The sequence below is a fragment of the Lagenorhynchus albirostris genome, chromosome 6, assembly GCF_949774975.1.
Source record: "Lagenorhynchus albirostris chromosome 6, mLagAlb1.1, whole genome shotgun sequence".
Lineage (NCBI taxonomy): Eukaryota > Metazoa > Chordata > Mammalia > Artiodactyla > Delphinidae > Lagenorhynchus > Lagenorhynchus albirostris.
In genome coordinates, this window is record NC_083100.1 from 80,820,383 (window position 1) to 80,835,861 (window position 15,479).

The following is a 15,479-nucleotide window of genomic DNA, read 5'->3' on the forward strand; positions in this document are numbered from 1 at the left end:
AGGAAAGTGACCTGGCAAAAACCACTGCAGAGGCTGAGGAACCCCTGTGAGCACCACGGTCCCGGTAAAGCAAGCAGCTGTCTCCCAATGCACTTCTGCCATTTCAGAGGTTAGGGGTCGGCACACTTTTCCTGTAGAAGGCAAAAGAGTAAATCTTTTAGATTTCGTAGGCCAGATGCTCTTTGCTGCATCTGCTCATCCTCGGTGTTGTAGCAGGAAAGAAGCTTGTAGACAACAGGTAAACGAATAGGCACGGCTGGGTTCCAGTAAAACTGTGTTCACAGAAATAGGTAGTTGCTAGAGAGTGAGCATCTGTCTCCCCCAAATTCATGTGTTGGAGCCTAAATCCCAGATGTGGTGGTATTTGGATGTGGGGCCTCTGGGAGCTGGCTAGGTCATGCAAGTGGAGCCTCATGAACGCGATTAGTATCCTTATGCTCACTCTCTGCACTCTGCCCTGAGAGGATATGAGAAAACCACAGTCTGCAAACCTGGAAGAGAGCTCTCACCAGACAGTAGATCTGCTGGCACCTTGATCTTGCATTTCCCAGCCTCCAGAACTGTGAGGACGACGTTTTAGTGTAAGCCACCTGGTCAACAGACTATTTGCTACGGCAGGCTGAGAGCAGTGAGATGTATTTGTCCCATGGCCCGTAGTTTGCCAACCCCCATCATAGATGAGCCCGCGTGGCTCATGCAAGGACAGCATTATTAGTGGATTCTACGGAGCACTCAGGATTCTAATGGTAGATGCTCAATTAAAAAAAAACAAACACTTCATTAGCTCCTCACTGTACATACAAGGGCAGAGTGTTTCAAGGTCACCCCAAAGTGTAAAGGCAGGAAATTAGGATTCTAGAAACAGAAGTTGTTCATTTGAAATTCTGGGACTGTGTTATAAGAAGGAAAGAGAAGACAAGGGGACCAAACATTTTAGCATGTGTTTAGAAAGGTTCTCTTAGTGGCCCTGACATTCAGAGACAAGTTGACTGGGAGAGGGACACTAGTGCCAGTTTCTCTGTCTTTAAGCCGCTACTTTTGAGGGTCCATCACATGTTAAGGTATCATCTTCCTTGATCAGGGAGGTTTCCTCACCTTCTCAACTCACTAATTTTGCATTTAGCATCCTAAGAAGGGTCCTTCACCCAAAAGAAAAAACTATGTCACAATGGCGTAGAATTTTATACTTTAAGCTAGAATATATCACCTGTGGTGCATGAACACATAACTTCAATTAGCCTCCCTTATGACACGGGTTAATGTTTCATCTGAGATCGCCACATCAGCCAAGAAACACATAAGCATGCATTTTACATTGTATAATTTAAAAGTTTTATTTCCCCCCCACAATAGCAAATGGGTTTCATATTAGTTCCACTGGAAGTTTTCTTCTTGTAGTTGCCCTTCTCATTGACTGCACCGTTGGCGGGGAAATTGCTTTCTTATTGGAGAAGGGTTATATTTCATAGAGATGCTCTGAGCTAATCACAGAAAAGAGAGGGTCTGATCCAGCAGCCCCTGAAGGAGTTGATCAGTCAAGGAGTCCTTTCTGCTCCAGGCCTGGTCAGGTGGGGACAATACAGGCTACTGAACCTGCCCATAGTAGATGCTGGCAAGACTCTCCTTGCAGAAGTGACTAAATGCAGCCCCTTTGATCAAGAAATATAAAATCCACAAAATCCCTCAGTCCCTGCCAAGTCCCCTTCCTCAGTGGCCTCGTGCAGGAGCATTTCAGCTAAGCACCTGGCTTCTGCTTTGGGGTCCGATGAGCATTCTTCACCAAGTGCAAGATGGGTCTTCACTCCAAAGTTCACTGTTTACACAGTTGTTGGCTTGTGCTTTAGAGGGCTGGTCTCTGCCTCGCCCAGGAATGGTGGTATCACATCAACAGCAGCATGAAGGCCCAGGCCAGCACTGGTAGGTGGAGCGCAGGGGCATGGCTGCCAGACGTCCTCTGAGCATGCATCACAGCAAAGACCGCATTAGTGTGGTTGGTGGGTAACTCAACATTGCAGATCATCCCTTCACAGCAAGACCTACACTCCTGTTACCAAAGGAAGAGGAGAAGGAAAGAGCAAGTGAATAAAGGGAAGAAGAGGGAAGGGTCAACTGAAGAAAAACAAAAGCCTTCTTCAGCTCTGAGGACAGAATTATTTTTTTTATCTTTTATGAGTATATAAATTTTTATTTCAATTTAAAAATTTTCTGAAATATAATGGCATACAAGAGAAAAATGCTGTCTTAATTTTTAAATGTTTGAGACTTAATAAACATTATGAATTTGAAAATGTACCTTTTTCATATCAAATTGACAAAGATTTCCAAAATGTACATGAGCCTGGGTCCATGACGTGGTAGTAATTTTGATATTCTCAAACACTGCTACTGAGAATATAATTGCTTCAGTTTTCTTGGGGAGTAATTTGGCAATCTTTATCAAGAGCTTCAAGATTATTTATATAAATCAATCCAGTAATATGCACCAAAGTCACAAAGATTATGTGGGGCTTCTTTTAGAATAGAGAAATATTAAAAGCTGCCTAGTATTTTTAATATGGAATTAGATAAATTATAGTACAAACACATATTTTAATATTATGTAGCCATTAAGAATATTTCTGAAGAACAGTTAATAGGTAAGTTTTCTTTAAAAGTATTTTTATTTTATATTGGAGTATATAGTTGATGTGTTAGTTTCAGGTGTCCAGCACCTAAACAGTTAGACATGTATCTATTCTTTTTCAAATTCTTTTCCCATATAAGTTATTGCCGAATATTGAGCAGAGTTCCCTGTGCTATACAGTAGGTCGCTGGTTATCTATTTAAAATATAGTAGCATGTAAATATCAACCCCAAACTCCCAATTTATCCCTCTCCCCCACCTTTCCCCTTTGGTAACCATAAGTTTGTTTTCAAAGTCTGTGAGTCTGTTTCTGTTTTGTAAATAAGTTCATTTGTATCATCTCTTTTTTTAAAGATTCAGCATATAAGTGCTATCATATATTTATCATACTAAGTCAGAAAGAGAAAGACAATCTCCAGGTCATCCGTGTTGCTGCAAATGGCATTATTTCATTCTTTTAACGGCTGAGTAATATTCCATTGTATATATGTACCACATCTTCTTTATCCATTCATCTCTCAATGGACATTTAGGTTACTTCCATGTCTTGGCTATTGTAAACAGTGCTGCAGTGAACACTGGGGTGCATGTATCCTTTCAAACCATGGTTATATGCCCAGGAGTGCGATTGCTGGGTCATATGGTAGTTCTATTTTTAGTTTTTTAAGGAACCTCCATACTGTTCTCCATAGTGGCTGTACCAATTTACATTCCCACCAACAGTGTAGGAGGTTCCTGTTTTCTCCACACCTTCTCCAGCATTTATTGTTTGTAGACTTTTTGATGATGGCCATTCTAACGTGTGAGGTGATATCTCGTTATAGTTTTGACTTGCATTTCTCTAATAATTAGTGGTGTTGAGCCTCTTCATGTGCCTCTAGGCCATCTGTATGTCTTCTTTTTTTTTTAAATTTTATTTATTTATTTTTTTGAACATCTTTATTGGAGTATAATTGCTTTACAATGGTATGTTAGTTTCAGCTTCACAACAAAATGAATCAGTTATATATATACATATGTTCCCATATCTCTTCCCGCTTGTGTCTCCCTCCCTCCCACCCTCCCTATCCCACCCTCCCTATCCCACCCCTCCAGGCGGTCACAAAGAACCAAGCTGATCTCCCTGTGCTATGCGGCTGCTTCCCACTAGCTATCTACCTTACGTTTGGTAGTGTATATATGTCCATGCCTCTCTCTTGCTTTGTCACCATTTACCCTTCCCCCTCCCCATAGCCTCCAGTCCATTCTCTAGTAAGTCTGTGTCTTTATTCCTGTTTCACCCCTAGGTTTTTCATGACATTTTTTTTTCTTAAATTCCATATATATGTGTTAGCATACGGTATTTGTCTCTCTCTTTCTGACTTACTTCACTCTGTATGACAGACTCTAGGTCTATCCACCTCACTACAAATAGCTCAATTTCGTTTCTTTTTATGGCTGAGTAATATTCCATTGTATATATGTGCCACATCTTCTTTATCCATTCATCCGATGATGGACATGTAGGTTGTTTCCATCTCTGGGCTATTGTAAATAGAGCTGCAATGAACATTTTGGTACATGACTCTTTTTGAATTATGGTTTTCTCAGGGTATATGCCCAGTAGTGGGATTGCTGGGTCATATGGTAGTTCTATTTGTAGTTTTTTAAGGAACCTCCATACTGTTCTCCACAGTGGCTGTATCAATTTACATTCCCACCAACAGTGTAAGAGGGTTCCCTTTTCTCCACACCCTCTCCAGCATTTATTGTTTCTAGATCTTTTGATGATGGCCATTCTGACTGGTGTGAGATGATATCTCATTGTAGTTTTGATTTGCATTTCTCTAATGATTAGTGATGTTGAACATTCTTTCATGTCTTTGTTGGCACTCTGTATATCTTCTTTGGAGAAATGTCTATTTAGGTCTTCTGCCCATTTTTGGATTGGGTTGTTTGTTTTTTTGCTATTAAGCTGCATGAGCTGCTTATAAATTTTGGAGATTAATCCTTTGTCAGTTGCTTCATTTGCAAATATTTTCTCCCATTCTGAGGGTTGTCTTTTCATCTTGTCTATGGTTTCCTTTGCTGTGCAAAAGCTTTTAAGTTTCATTAGGTCCCATTTGTTTACTTTTGTTTTTATTTCCATTTCTTTAGGAGGTGGGTCAAAAAGGACCTTGCTGTGATTTATGTCATAGAGTGTCCTATGTTTTCCTCTAAGAGTTTGATAGTTTCTGGCCTTACATTTAGGTAGGTCTTTAATCCATTTTGAGCTTATTTTTGTGTATGGTGTTAGGGAGTGATCTAATCTCATATTTTACATGTAGCTGTCCAGTTTTCCCAGCACCACTTATTGAAGAGGCTGTCCTTTCTCCACTGTACACTCCTGCCTCCATTATCAAAGATAAGGTGACCATATGTGCGTGGGTTTATCTCTGGGCTTTCTATCCTGTTCCATTGATCTTTCTGTTTTTGTGCCAGTACCATACTGTCTTGATTACTGTAGCTTTGTAGTATAGTCTGAATTCAGGAAGCCTGATTCCTCCAGCTCCATTTTTCGTTCTCAAGATTGCTTTGGCTATTTGGGGTCTTTTGTGTTTCCATACAAATTGTGAAAGTTTTTGTTCTAGTTCTGTGAAAAATGCCAGTGGTAGTTTGAAAGGGATTGCATTGAATCTGTAGATTGCTTTGGGTAGTAGAGTCATTTTCACAATGTTGATTCTTCCAATCCAAGAACATGGTATATCTCTCCATCTATTTGTATCATCTTTAATTTCTTTCATCAGTGTCTTATAGTTTTCTGCATACAGGTCTTTTGTCTCCTTCGGTAGGTTTATTCCTAGGTATTTTATTCTTTTTGTTGCAATGGTAAATGGGAGTGTTTTCTTGATTTCACTTTCAGATTTTTCATCCTTAGTGTATAGGAATGCCAGAGATTTCTGTGCATTAATTTTGTATCCTGCTACTTTACCAAATTCATTGATTAGCTCTAGTAGTTTTCTGGTAGCATCTTTAGGATTTTCTATGTATAGTATCATGTCATCTGCAAAGAGTGACAGCTTTACTTCTTCTTTTCCGATTTGGATTCCTTTTATTTCCTTTTCCTCTCTCATTGCTGTGGCTAAAACTTCCAAAACTATGTTGAATAAGAGTGGTGAGAGTGGGCAACCTTGTCTTGTTCCTGATCTTAGTGGAAATGCTTTCAGTTTTTCACCATTGAGGACGATGTTGGCTGTGGGTTTGTCATATATGGCCTTTATTATGTTGAGGAAAGTTCCCTCTATGCCTACTTTCTGGAGGGTTTTTATCATAAATGGTGTTGAATTTTGTCAAAAGCTTTCTCTGCATCTATTGAGATGATCATATGGTTTTTCTCCTTCAATTTGTTAATATGGTGTATCACGTTGATTGATTTGCGTATATTGAAGAATCCTTGCATTCCTGGAATAAACCCCACTTGATCATGGTGTATGATCCGTTTAATGTGCTGTTGGATTCTGTTTGCTAGTATTTTGTTGAGGATTTTTGCATGTATGTTCATCAGTGATATTGGCCTGTAGTTTTCTTTCTTTGTGACATCCTTGTCTGGTTTTGGTATCAGGGTGATGGTGGCCTCGTAGAATGAGTTGGGGAGTGTTCCTGCCTCTGCTATATTTTGGAAGAGTTTTAGAAGGATAGGTGTTAGCTCTTCTCTAGATGTTTGATAGAATTCGCCTGTGAAGCCATCTGGTCCTGGGCTTTTGCTTGTTGGAAGATTTTTAATCACAGTTTCAATTTCAGTGCTTGTGATTGGTCTGTTCATATTTTCTATTTCTTCCTGGTTCAGTCTTGGCAGGTTGTGCCTTTCTAAGAATTTGTCCATTTCTTCCAGGTTGTCCATTTTATTGGCATAGAGTTGCTTGTAGTAATCTCTCAGGATCTTTTGTATTTCTGCAGTGTCAGTTGTTCCTTCTCCTTTTTCATTTCTAATTCTATTGATTGGAGTCTTCTCCCTTTTTTTCTTGATGAGTCTGGCTAATGGTTTATCAATTTTGTTTATCCTTTCAAAGAACCAGCTTTTAGTTTTATTGATCTTTGCTATCGTTTTCTTCATTTCTTTTTCATTTATTTCTGATCTGATTTTTATGATTTCTTTCCTTCTGCTAACTTTGGGGTTTTTTTGTTCTTCTTTCTCTAATTGCTTTAGGTGCAAGGTTAGGTTGTTTATTCGAGATGTTTCCTGTTTCTTAAGGTAGGATTGTATTGCTATAATCTTCCCTCTTAGAACTGCTTTTGCTGCATCCCATAGATTTTGAGTCGTGTCTCCATTGTCATTTGTTTCTAGGTATTTTTGATCTCCTCTTTGATTTCTTCAGTGATCACTTTGTTATTAAGTAGTGTATTGTTTAGCCTCCATGTGTTTGTATTTTTTACAGATCTTTTCCTGTAATTGATATCTAGTCTCATAGCGTTGTGGTCGGAAAAGATACTTGATACAATTTCAATTTTCTTAAATTTACCAAGGCTTGATTTGTGACCCAAGATATGATCTATCCTGGAGAATGTTCCATGAGCACTTGAGAAAAATGTGTATTCTGTTGTTTTTGAATTGATCCCTTGATCATTATGTAGTGTCCTTCTTTGTCTCTTCTAATAGTCTTTATTTTAAAGTCTATTTTGTCTGATATGAGAATTGCTACTCCAGCTTTCTTTTGGTTTCCATTTGCATGAAATACCTTTTTCTATCCCCTTACTTTCAGTCTGTACGTGTCTCTAGGTCTGAAGTGGGTCTCTTGTAGACAGCAAATATATGCATCTTGTTTTTGTATCCATTCAGCCAATCTGTGTCTTTTGGTGGGAGCATTTAGTCCATTTACATTTAAGGTAATTATCGAGATGTGTGTTCCCATTCCCATTTTCTTAATTGTTTCGGGTTCGTTACTGTAGGTCTTTTCCTTCTTTTGTGTTTCTTGCCTAGAGAAGTTCCTTTAGCAGTTGTTGTACAGCTGGTTTGGTGGTGCTGAACTCTCTCAGCTTTTGCTTGTCTGTAAAGGTTTTAATTTCTCCATCAAATCTGAATGAGATCCTTGCTGGGTAGAGTCATCTTGGTTGCAGGTTTTTCTCCTTCAACAATTTCAATATGTCCTGCCACTCCCTTCTGGCTTGCAGAGTTTCTGCTGAAAGATCAGCTGTTAACCTTATGGGGATTCCCTTGTGTGTTATTTGCTGTTTTTCCCTTGCTGCTTTTAATATTTGTTCTTTGTACTTAATTTTTGCTAGTTTGATTGATATGTGTCTTGGCATGTTTCTCCTTGGATTTATCCTGTATGGGACTCTCTGTGCTTCCTGGACTTGATTAACTATTTCCTTTCCCATATTAGGGAAGTTTTCGACTATAATCTCTTCAAATATTTTCTCACTCCCTTTCTTTTTCTCTTCTTCTTCTGGAACCCCAATAATCGAATGTTGGTGCGTTTAATGTTGTCCCAGAGGTCTCTGAGACTGTCCTCAGTTCTTTTCATTCTTTTTTCTTTATTCTGCTCTGCAGTAGTTATTTCCACTATTTTATCTTCCAGGTCACTTATCCGTTCTTCTGCCTCAGTTATTCTGCTATTGATCCCATCTAGAGTATTTTTCATTTCATTTATTGTGTTGTTCATCATTGTTTGTTTCATCTTTAGTTCTTCTAGGTCCTTGTTAAATGTTTCTTGCATTTTCTCTATTCTATATCCAAGATTTTGGATCTACTTTACTATCATTATTCTGAATTCTTTTTCAGGTAGACTGCCTATTTCCTCTTCATTTGTTAGGTCTGGTGGGTTTTTATCTTGCTCCTTCATCTGCTGTGTGTTTTTCTGTCTTTTCATTTTGCTTATCTTACTGTGTTTGGGTTCTCCTGTTTGCAGGCTGCAGGTTTGTAGTTCCTGTTGTTTTTTGTGTCTGTCCCCAGTGGCTAAGGTTGGTTCAGTGGGTTGTGTAGGCTTCCTGGTGGAGGGTACTAGTGCCTGTGTTCTGGTGGATGAGGCTGGATCTTGTCTTTCTGGTGGGCAGGTCCACGTCTGGTGGTGTGTTTTGGGGTGTCTGTAGACTTATTATGATTTTGGGCAGCCTCTCTACTAATGGGTGGGGTTGTGTTCCTGTCTTGCTAGTTGTTTGGCATAGGATGTCCAGCACTGTAGCTTGCTGGTCGTTGAGTGAAGCTGGGTGCTGGCGTTGAGATGGAGATCTCTCCGAGATTTTTGCTGTTTGATATTATGTGCAGCTGGGAGGCCTCTTGTGGACCAGTGTCCTGAAGTTGGCTCTCCCACCTCAGAGGCACAGCACTGACTCCTGGCTGCAGCACCAAGAGCCTTTCATCCACACTGCTCCTTAATTTGGGATGATTCCTTGTCTATTCATGTATTCCACAGATGCAGGGTACATCAAGTTGATTGTGGAGCTTTAATCCGCTGCTTCTGAGGCTGCTGGGAGAGATTTCCCTTTCTCTTCTTTGTTCTCACAGCTCCCAGGGGCTCAGCTTTGGATTTGGCCCCGCCTGTGCGTGTAGGTTGCCGGAGGGCGTCTGTTCTTTGCTCAGACAGGACGGGGTTAAAGGAGCCGCTGATTCGGAGGCTCTGGCTCACTCAGGCCGGGGGGTAGGGAGGGTCACGGAGTGTGGGGCGGGCCTGTGTCGTCGGCAGAGGCCGGCGTGAGGTTGCTCGCCTGAGGCGCGCCGTGCGTTCTCCCGGGGGAGTTGTCCCTGGATCCCGGGACCCTGGGACCCGGGGACCCTGGCGGGCTGCACAGGCTCCCCGGAAGGGGGTGTGGATAGTGACCTGTGTTCGCACACAGGCTTCTTGGTGGCGGCAGCAGCAGCCTTAGCATCTCATGTCTGTCTCTGGGCTCCGCACTTTTAGCCGAGGCTCGCGCCCGTCTCTGGAGCAGCGTTCTTAATCCCCTCTCCTCGTGCACCAGGAAACAAAGAGGGAAGAAAAAGTCTCTTGCCTCTTTGGCAGGTCCAGACTTTTCCCCGGACTCGCGGTGCACTAACGCCCTGCAGGCTGTGTTCACGCCGCCAGCCCCAGTCCTCTCCCTGCGCTCCGACTGAAGCCGGAGCCTCAGCTCCCAGCCCCGCCTGCCCCGGCGGGCGAGCAGACAAGCCTCTTGGCTGGTGAGTGCCAGTCGGCCCCGATCCTCTGCGCTGGAATCTCTCCGCTTTGCCCTCCACACCCCTGTTGCTGTGCTCTCCTCCGCGGCTCCGAAGCTCCCCCACTCCGCCACCCGCAGTCTCCGCCCGCGAAGGGGCTTCCTAGTGTGTGGCCACTTTTCCTCCTTCACAGCTCCCTCCCGCTGGTGCAGGACCCGTCCCTATCCTTTTGTCTCTGTGTATTTTTTTCTTTTGCCCTAACCAGGTACGTGGGGGGTTCCTTGCCTTTTGGGAGGTCTGAGGTCTTCTGCCAGCGTTCAGTAGGTGCTCCGTAGGAGTTGTTCCACGCGTAGATGTATTTCTGGTGTATCTGTGGGGAGGAAGGTGATCTCTGCGTCTTACTCTTCCGCCATCTTCCCGGAAGTCCCATCTGTATGTCTTCTTTGGAGAAATGTCTATTTAGGTCTTCTGCCCATTTTTGGATTGGGTTGTTTTTTTGATATTGAGCTGCATGAGCTGCTTGTATATTTTGAAGATTAATCCCTTGTTGGTTGCTTCATTTGCAAATATTTTCTCCCATTCTGTGGGTTGTTTTTTCGTTTTGTTTATGGTTTCCTTTGCTGTGCAAAAGCTCTTGAGTTTAATTAGGTCCTTTTTTGTTTTGTTTGCTTGTTTTATTTCCATTATTCTAGGAGACGGATCAAAAAAGATATTGCTGCGATTTATGCCAGAGTGTTCTGCCTATGTTTTCCTCTAAGAGTTTTAGAGTATCAGGCCTTACATTTAGGTCTTTAATCCATTTTGAGTTGATTTTTGTGTATGGTGTTAGGGAGTGTCTAATTTCATTCTTCTACATGTAGCTGTCCAGTTTTCCCAGCACCATTTATTGAAGAGGCTGTCTTTTCTCCACTGTATAGTCTTGCCTTGTTTGTCATAGATTAATTGACAATAGGTGTGTGGGTTTTCTATTTCTATTCTGTTTTCTCTGGGCTTTCTATCCTGTTCCATGGATCTATATTTCTGTTTTTGTGCCAGTACCATACTGTTTTGGTTACTGTAGCTCTTTGGTACAGTCTGAAGTCAGGGAGCCTGATTCCTCCAACTCAGTTTTTCTTTCTCAGGATTGCTTTGGCTATTTGGGGTCTTTTGTTTCTCCATATAAATTTTAAAACTTTTTGTTTTGGTTCTCTGAAAAATGCCACTGGTAATTTGATAGGGATTGCACTGAATCTGTAGATTGCTTTGGGTAGTATAGTCATTTTGACAACATTGATTCTTCCATTTCAAGAACATGGTATATCTCTCCATTTGTCTGTGTCACCTTTGATTTCTTTCATCAGCATCATAGTTTTCTGAGTACAGGTCTTTTGTCTTCTTAGGTAGGTTTATTCCTAGATATTTTGTTCTTTTTGATGCAGTGGTAATTGGGATTATTTCTTTGATTTCTCTTTCTGATCTTTCATTGTTAGCATATAGGAATGCAAGAGATTTCTGTATCCTACGACTTTACCAAATTCATTGATGAGCTCTGGTTGTTTTCTGGTAGCATCTTTAGGGTTCTCTATTTATAGTATCATGTCATCTGCAAACAGTAACAGTTTTACTTCTTTTTCAATTTGGATTCCTTTTATTTCTTTTTCTTCTCTGATTGCCATGGCTAGGACTTCCAAAACTATGTTGAATAATAGTGGTGAGAGTAGACATCCTTGTCTTGTTCCTGATCTTAGAGAAAATGCTTTCAGTTTATGGCCTTGATTAGATTGGTTCCCTCTATGCCCACTTTCTGGAGAGGTTTTATCATAAATGGATGGTGAATTTTGTCAAAAGCTTTTTCTGCATCTATTGAGATGACCATATGATTTTTATTCTTCAATTTGTTGATGTGGTGTACCACACCGATTGATCTGTGTATATCAAAGGAGGTTGGTCCAGGGGCTTAAGCAGGCTTTTTGGTGGGAGGAGCTGGGTCATGTCCCTCTGGTGGGCAGGGCCGTGTCAGGAGGTATATTTAGCTGGTAGCTGTGTGCTCAGGAAGACTTTAAGCAGCCTGTCTGTTGATGGGTGGGGCTGTGTTCCCACTCCATTGTTTGGCCAGCAAACAAGGTGTCCCAGCACAGGAGCCTACAGGCTGTTGGGTGGGGCCAGGTCTTGGTGAGAAAATGGCGGGCTCCCAGAGGGCTCATGCCAATGAGAACTTCCCAGAACTACCACTGCCAGTGTCTTTGTCCCTGCAGTGAGCCACACCCCGCCTTCACAGGAGACCCTCCAATACCAGCAGGTAGGTCTGGCCCAGACTCTTATGAGGTCCCTGCTTTCCTCCCTGGGTCCTAGTCACACAAGACCCTGTGTGTGCCCTCTAAGAGTGGAGTTTGTTTCCTCCAGTCCTGTGGAGCTCCTGTGACAAACCCCAGTGGCCTCAAAGCCAGATTCTCTGGGGGCTCCTCCTCCCATTGCCAGACCCCCAGGCTGGGGAGCTTGATGTGGGGCTCAGAAGGGTGAACTTCTGTGACAGAATTATTTTCCAGTTCGTGGGTTGCCCACTGGGCTGGTATGGGATTTGATTTTATCACAGTTGCACCCCTTCCACCATCTCCTTGTGGCTCTTTGTCTTTGGATGTAGGATATCTTTTTTGGTAGGTTTCAGCGTTTTTCTTGTCAATGGTTGTTCAGCGGTCATCTGTGATTTTGGTGTTTCGTAAGGGAAGATAAGCTCATGTCCTTCTACTATGCCATCTTTTCTCCAAGTTTTCATACTGTAATTTTTCTAAGTGGAAACGTTTCTTTGAGGTGGGAATTGAGGAAGGGCCTGGCTGGGCAGTTCTGGCTTGGGGTCTCTTAAGTGGTTGCAGTGAGACAGTAACTGAAGTGCAAACATTTAGGAGGTTAAAGACCTCTCTGAGGACAGAATTGAGTTGGCTTTTAGTCTGTGAGTCATCCAGGCCCTTGGGCACCCTTCCCCCCACTTACCTCAAAGTAAAAACCATCTTGAGAGTCTTTTCAAGTGTGATACCTGCACCAACCCAAGCATAAGCAAGAGAAAGGCAAACTGAATAAGACTGCTTAACTGAGTCAACAACTCTTCTGAAGGTTTGTAAGCAGAAACACTGAAACAAAAATAAAAGCTAGGAACCTTTTGGATTGGTCATTGATTTTCTTTCTCAGTACTACTTGTTAGGGGATAATTATCACTCTTGTTGTCTGTACTAACACTGATTCCTATCTTTACAGTGGCATGCTCCACGGCACAAGGTGTTCTCAAGGGAAGCACTCCCTGTCATGATATCGGATACAACGCCTCAACCTGATAAACCTGGACATTCACAGAGGCTTTCAGGATAAAGTATCTATATCACATGGCTTCCAGGATGACCAGGTAAGATAAAGTATCTACCTCAGTGGTTCTCAATCCTGGCTGCACATCACAATCACCTTGGGGAACTTCAAAAAACAAAAATTCCTGAGGCCCAGGATCTCACTTCAAGTTGCTTCAATTGGTCTGGGATGCCCACCCCACACCAAAGCCCACAAAAGCTAACCAGCAGATTCTCCTTTGTAGCTGGAGCTAAAAGCCAATGGTGTCAGCAACTGAACTTATCTATGAAACAGACTCACAGACGTAGAGAAACAACTTGTGGTTGCCAAGGCGGGGAGGGAAGGATTGGGAGTTTGGGGTCAGCAGATGCAAACTGTTATATATAGTATGGATAACCAACAAGGTCCTACTGCATAGCACAGGGAACTATATTCAATATCCTGTGATAAACCGTAATGGAAAAGAATATGAAAAAGAATATATAACTGAGTCATTTTGGTGTACGGCAGAAATTAACACAACACTTTAAATCAACCATACCAAACTAAATTTTTTTAGAAAGCCACTGGTGTCAGGACCATTTTCTTTATGTATAGGCTAAATTGAATTTGAAGAGCTCATGAAATTAACATACTTTCAAGTAATTTTTTCTCAACCATTTCAGGATTCCAGGCATGTAAAAGAGTAAAATGCTCATTTAGAATGGTAGAATGAGAAAACTGAAGAGATAGATTCATCTAAAATGTATCTATCGCTCATTTTTTTTTTTTTTTTGTGGTACACGGGCCTCTCACTGTTGTGGCCTCTCCCGTTGCGGAGCACAGGCTCCGGATGCGCAGGCCCAGTGGCCATGGCTCACGGGCCCAGCCGCTCTGCGGCATGTGGGATCTTCCTGGACCGGGGCACGAACCCGTGTCCCCTGCATCGGCAGGCGGACCCCCAACCGCTGCGCCACCAGGGAAGCCCTCTATCGCTCATTTTAATAAGCTGGGGTTAACCTCTCATATTCTCACCCTCTTGTCTGTTTCCACCTTCTCGGTGCAGTGCTCTTGGTGATTTCTAGCCGTAAACAAAATATGTAAGCTGGGCTGTGTAGTGTTGGTCATCCTCTCGTGCATGGATTGTTTGCTTTGGGGGCTTCCAGTGTTGACTTCAGACAATTCACCCAAAGTCCAAGGTCTAGACCCTGGGGTCTAGCTCTGGAATCTGAGAATTATCATTTGTTTTTAGTAATATTATTGTTTGATGGACAGGGAGTCTCTCAAAGTATACGTATGTTTGACATTATCTATCCTTCCTGCCTCTCTATATACAACCAGCCGTCACCATCAAGAAACCACAGGACAATAACTACACACACATATGCTCCTTACCGTGTGTTCAGAATCTCGGCTGTGGTGGCAGCCAACAAAATGACATTCACTTGTGGAGGCACACTTTTTGGTGATCGATGTACTCCTTCCATGACTGGTAAAGTGATGTACTGTCAAACAGTACTGTGTATCTAGGCAGAAAAAAGCAACTTATTTTTTTTGCAATGTAAAAAGCAACCTTTCAACAGTCACTTCAGAAATGACTAAAATTCAGGATGATCCTTACGTTTCTAGGCGGTATTGCTGAACAGGCGTTAGCATCTGAAGCACATGTCTATTTTTAAAATGAATATAAATGGGCACTTATTCTTTGGTGCCAGGTAAAGCTGAGAAAAAATTGGACAAGCTTTTCATCAAAACCATAGGTCCAAGAAGTAGGGGATATGGGGACATATGTATGCATAAACTATTGTGAAGCAATTATACTCCAATAAAGGAGTATAACTCCAAAAAAACAGGTCTGCTCATTTCCTAAGAAAGTGTCAAGTGGAAGGTAAGACGCTGACGTAGGCAGTTTTCCAGGGTTTGTGCTCTTCCCCAGCACACTATCGTGCCTCTTAGTACACGCAGCGTTGAACTGGGCGTGAGCAGAGCGCTCTACAAGAGCAGCTGACTGGGACTCTGAAGGACAGGGAACCACTACATGTTCTGGAAGGCATTCCCATTTGTACTCCAGACAAAGAAGAATTGAGAACTGGTAGCTGCCTGTGTTCCTAGAGACCGTCACACATGCTAAAGCAGCCCTACAAAGTCAGAGTTAAACGCCGGGGTAAATAAAATAAGAAATGTCATTCTTGTCATATCCTGTTACCTAGAGAACCTCTTTTAACAACCCTGGCAGACCACAGAAGCAGAGCTATAAAGTGAAAAGGAAACCTGAGATGACAAAGAATAGCCACAGGCCTGTGTGCCCCAAGAGATGGTTGACTATCACCCCCCTCAATAATGACAAGGAGAAAAGTGAGCAATTACAGCCTCAGAATTCCAGAGGGCTAGTATTTTGGGGGCTTGGCTGGTGTACAATCAAGAATGTACTGTTACGCACGCTGGAATGCGGGGGGCATTCCGAGTCCATCTCTATGAGTC

The 15,479-nt window shown here is 42.3% G+C and overlaps 1 protein-coding gene across 3 annotated transcripts in view; it reads right to left on the minus strand.

Annotated features, from left to right (window-relative positions):
- Window positions 1-1,347: 1,347 nt before the first annotated feature.
- The window catches only part of LYPD6B (LY6/PLAUR domain containing 6B), a 221,231-nt gene continuing 207,099 nt past the window's right edge, over window positions 1,348-15,479 (minus strand). For all 3 annotated transcript variants that reach the window (XM_060151507.1, XM_060151506.1, XM_060151508.1), the window contains 2 exons: window positions 14,394-14,524; window positions 1,348-2,044 (listed from right to left, as the gene is read on the minus strand). In XM_060151507.1, the coding sequence (XP_060007490.1) occupies window positions 1,880-2,044; window positions 14,394-14,524 (296 nt within the window). In that variant the 3' untranslated portion in view covers window positions 1,348-1,879. The remainder of the gene's footprint in view (window positions 2,045-14,393; window positions 14,525-15,479) is intronic.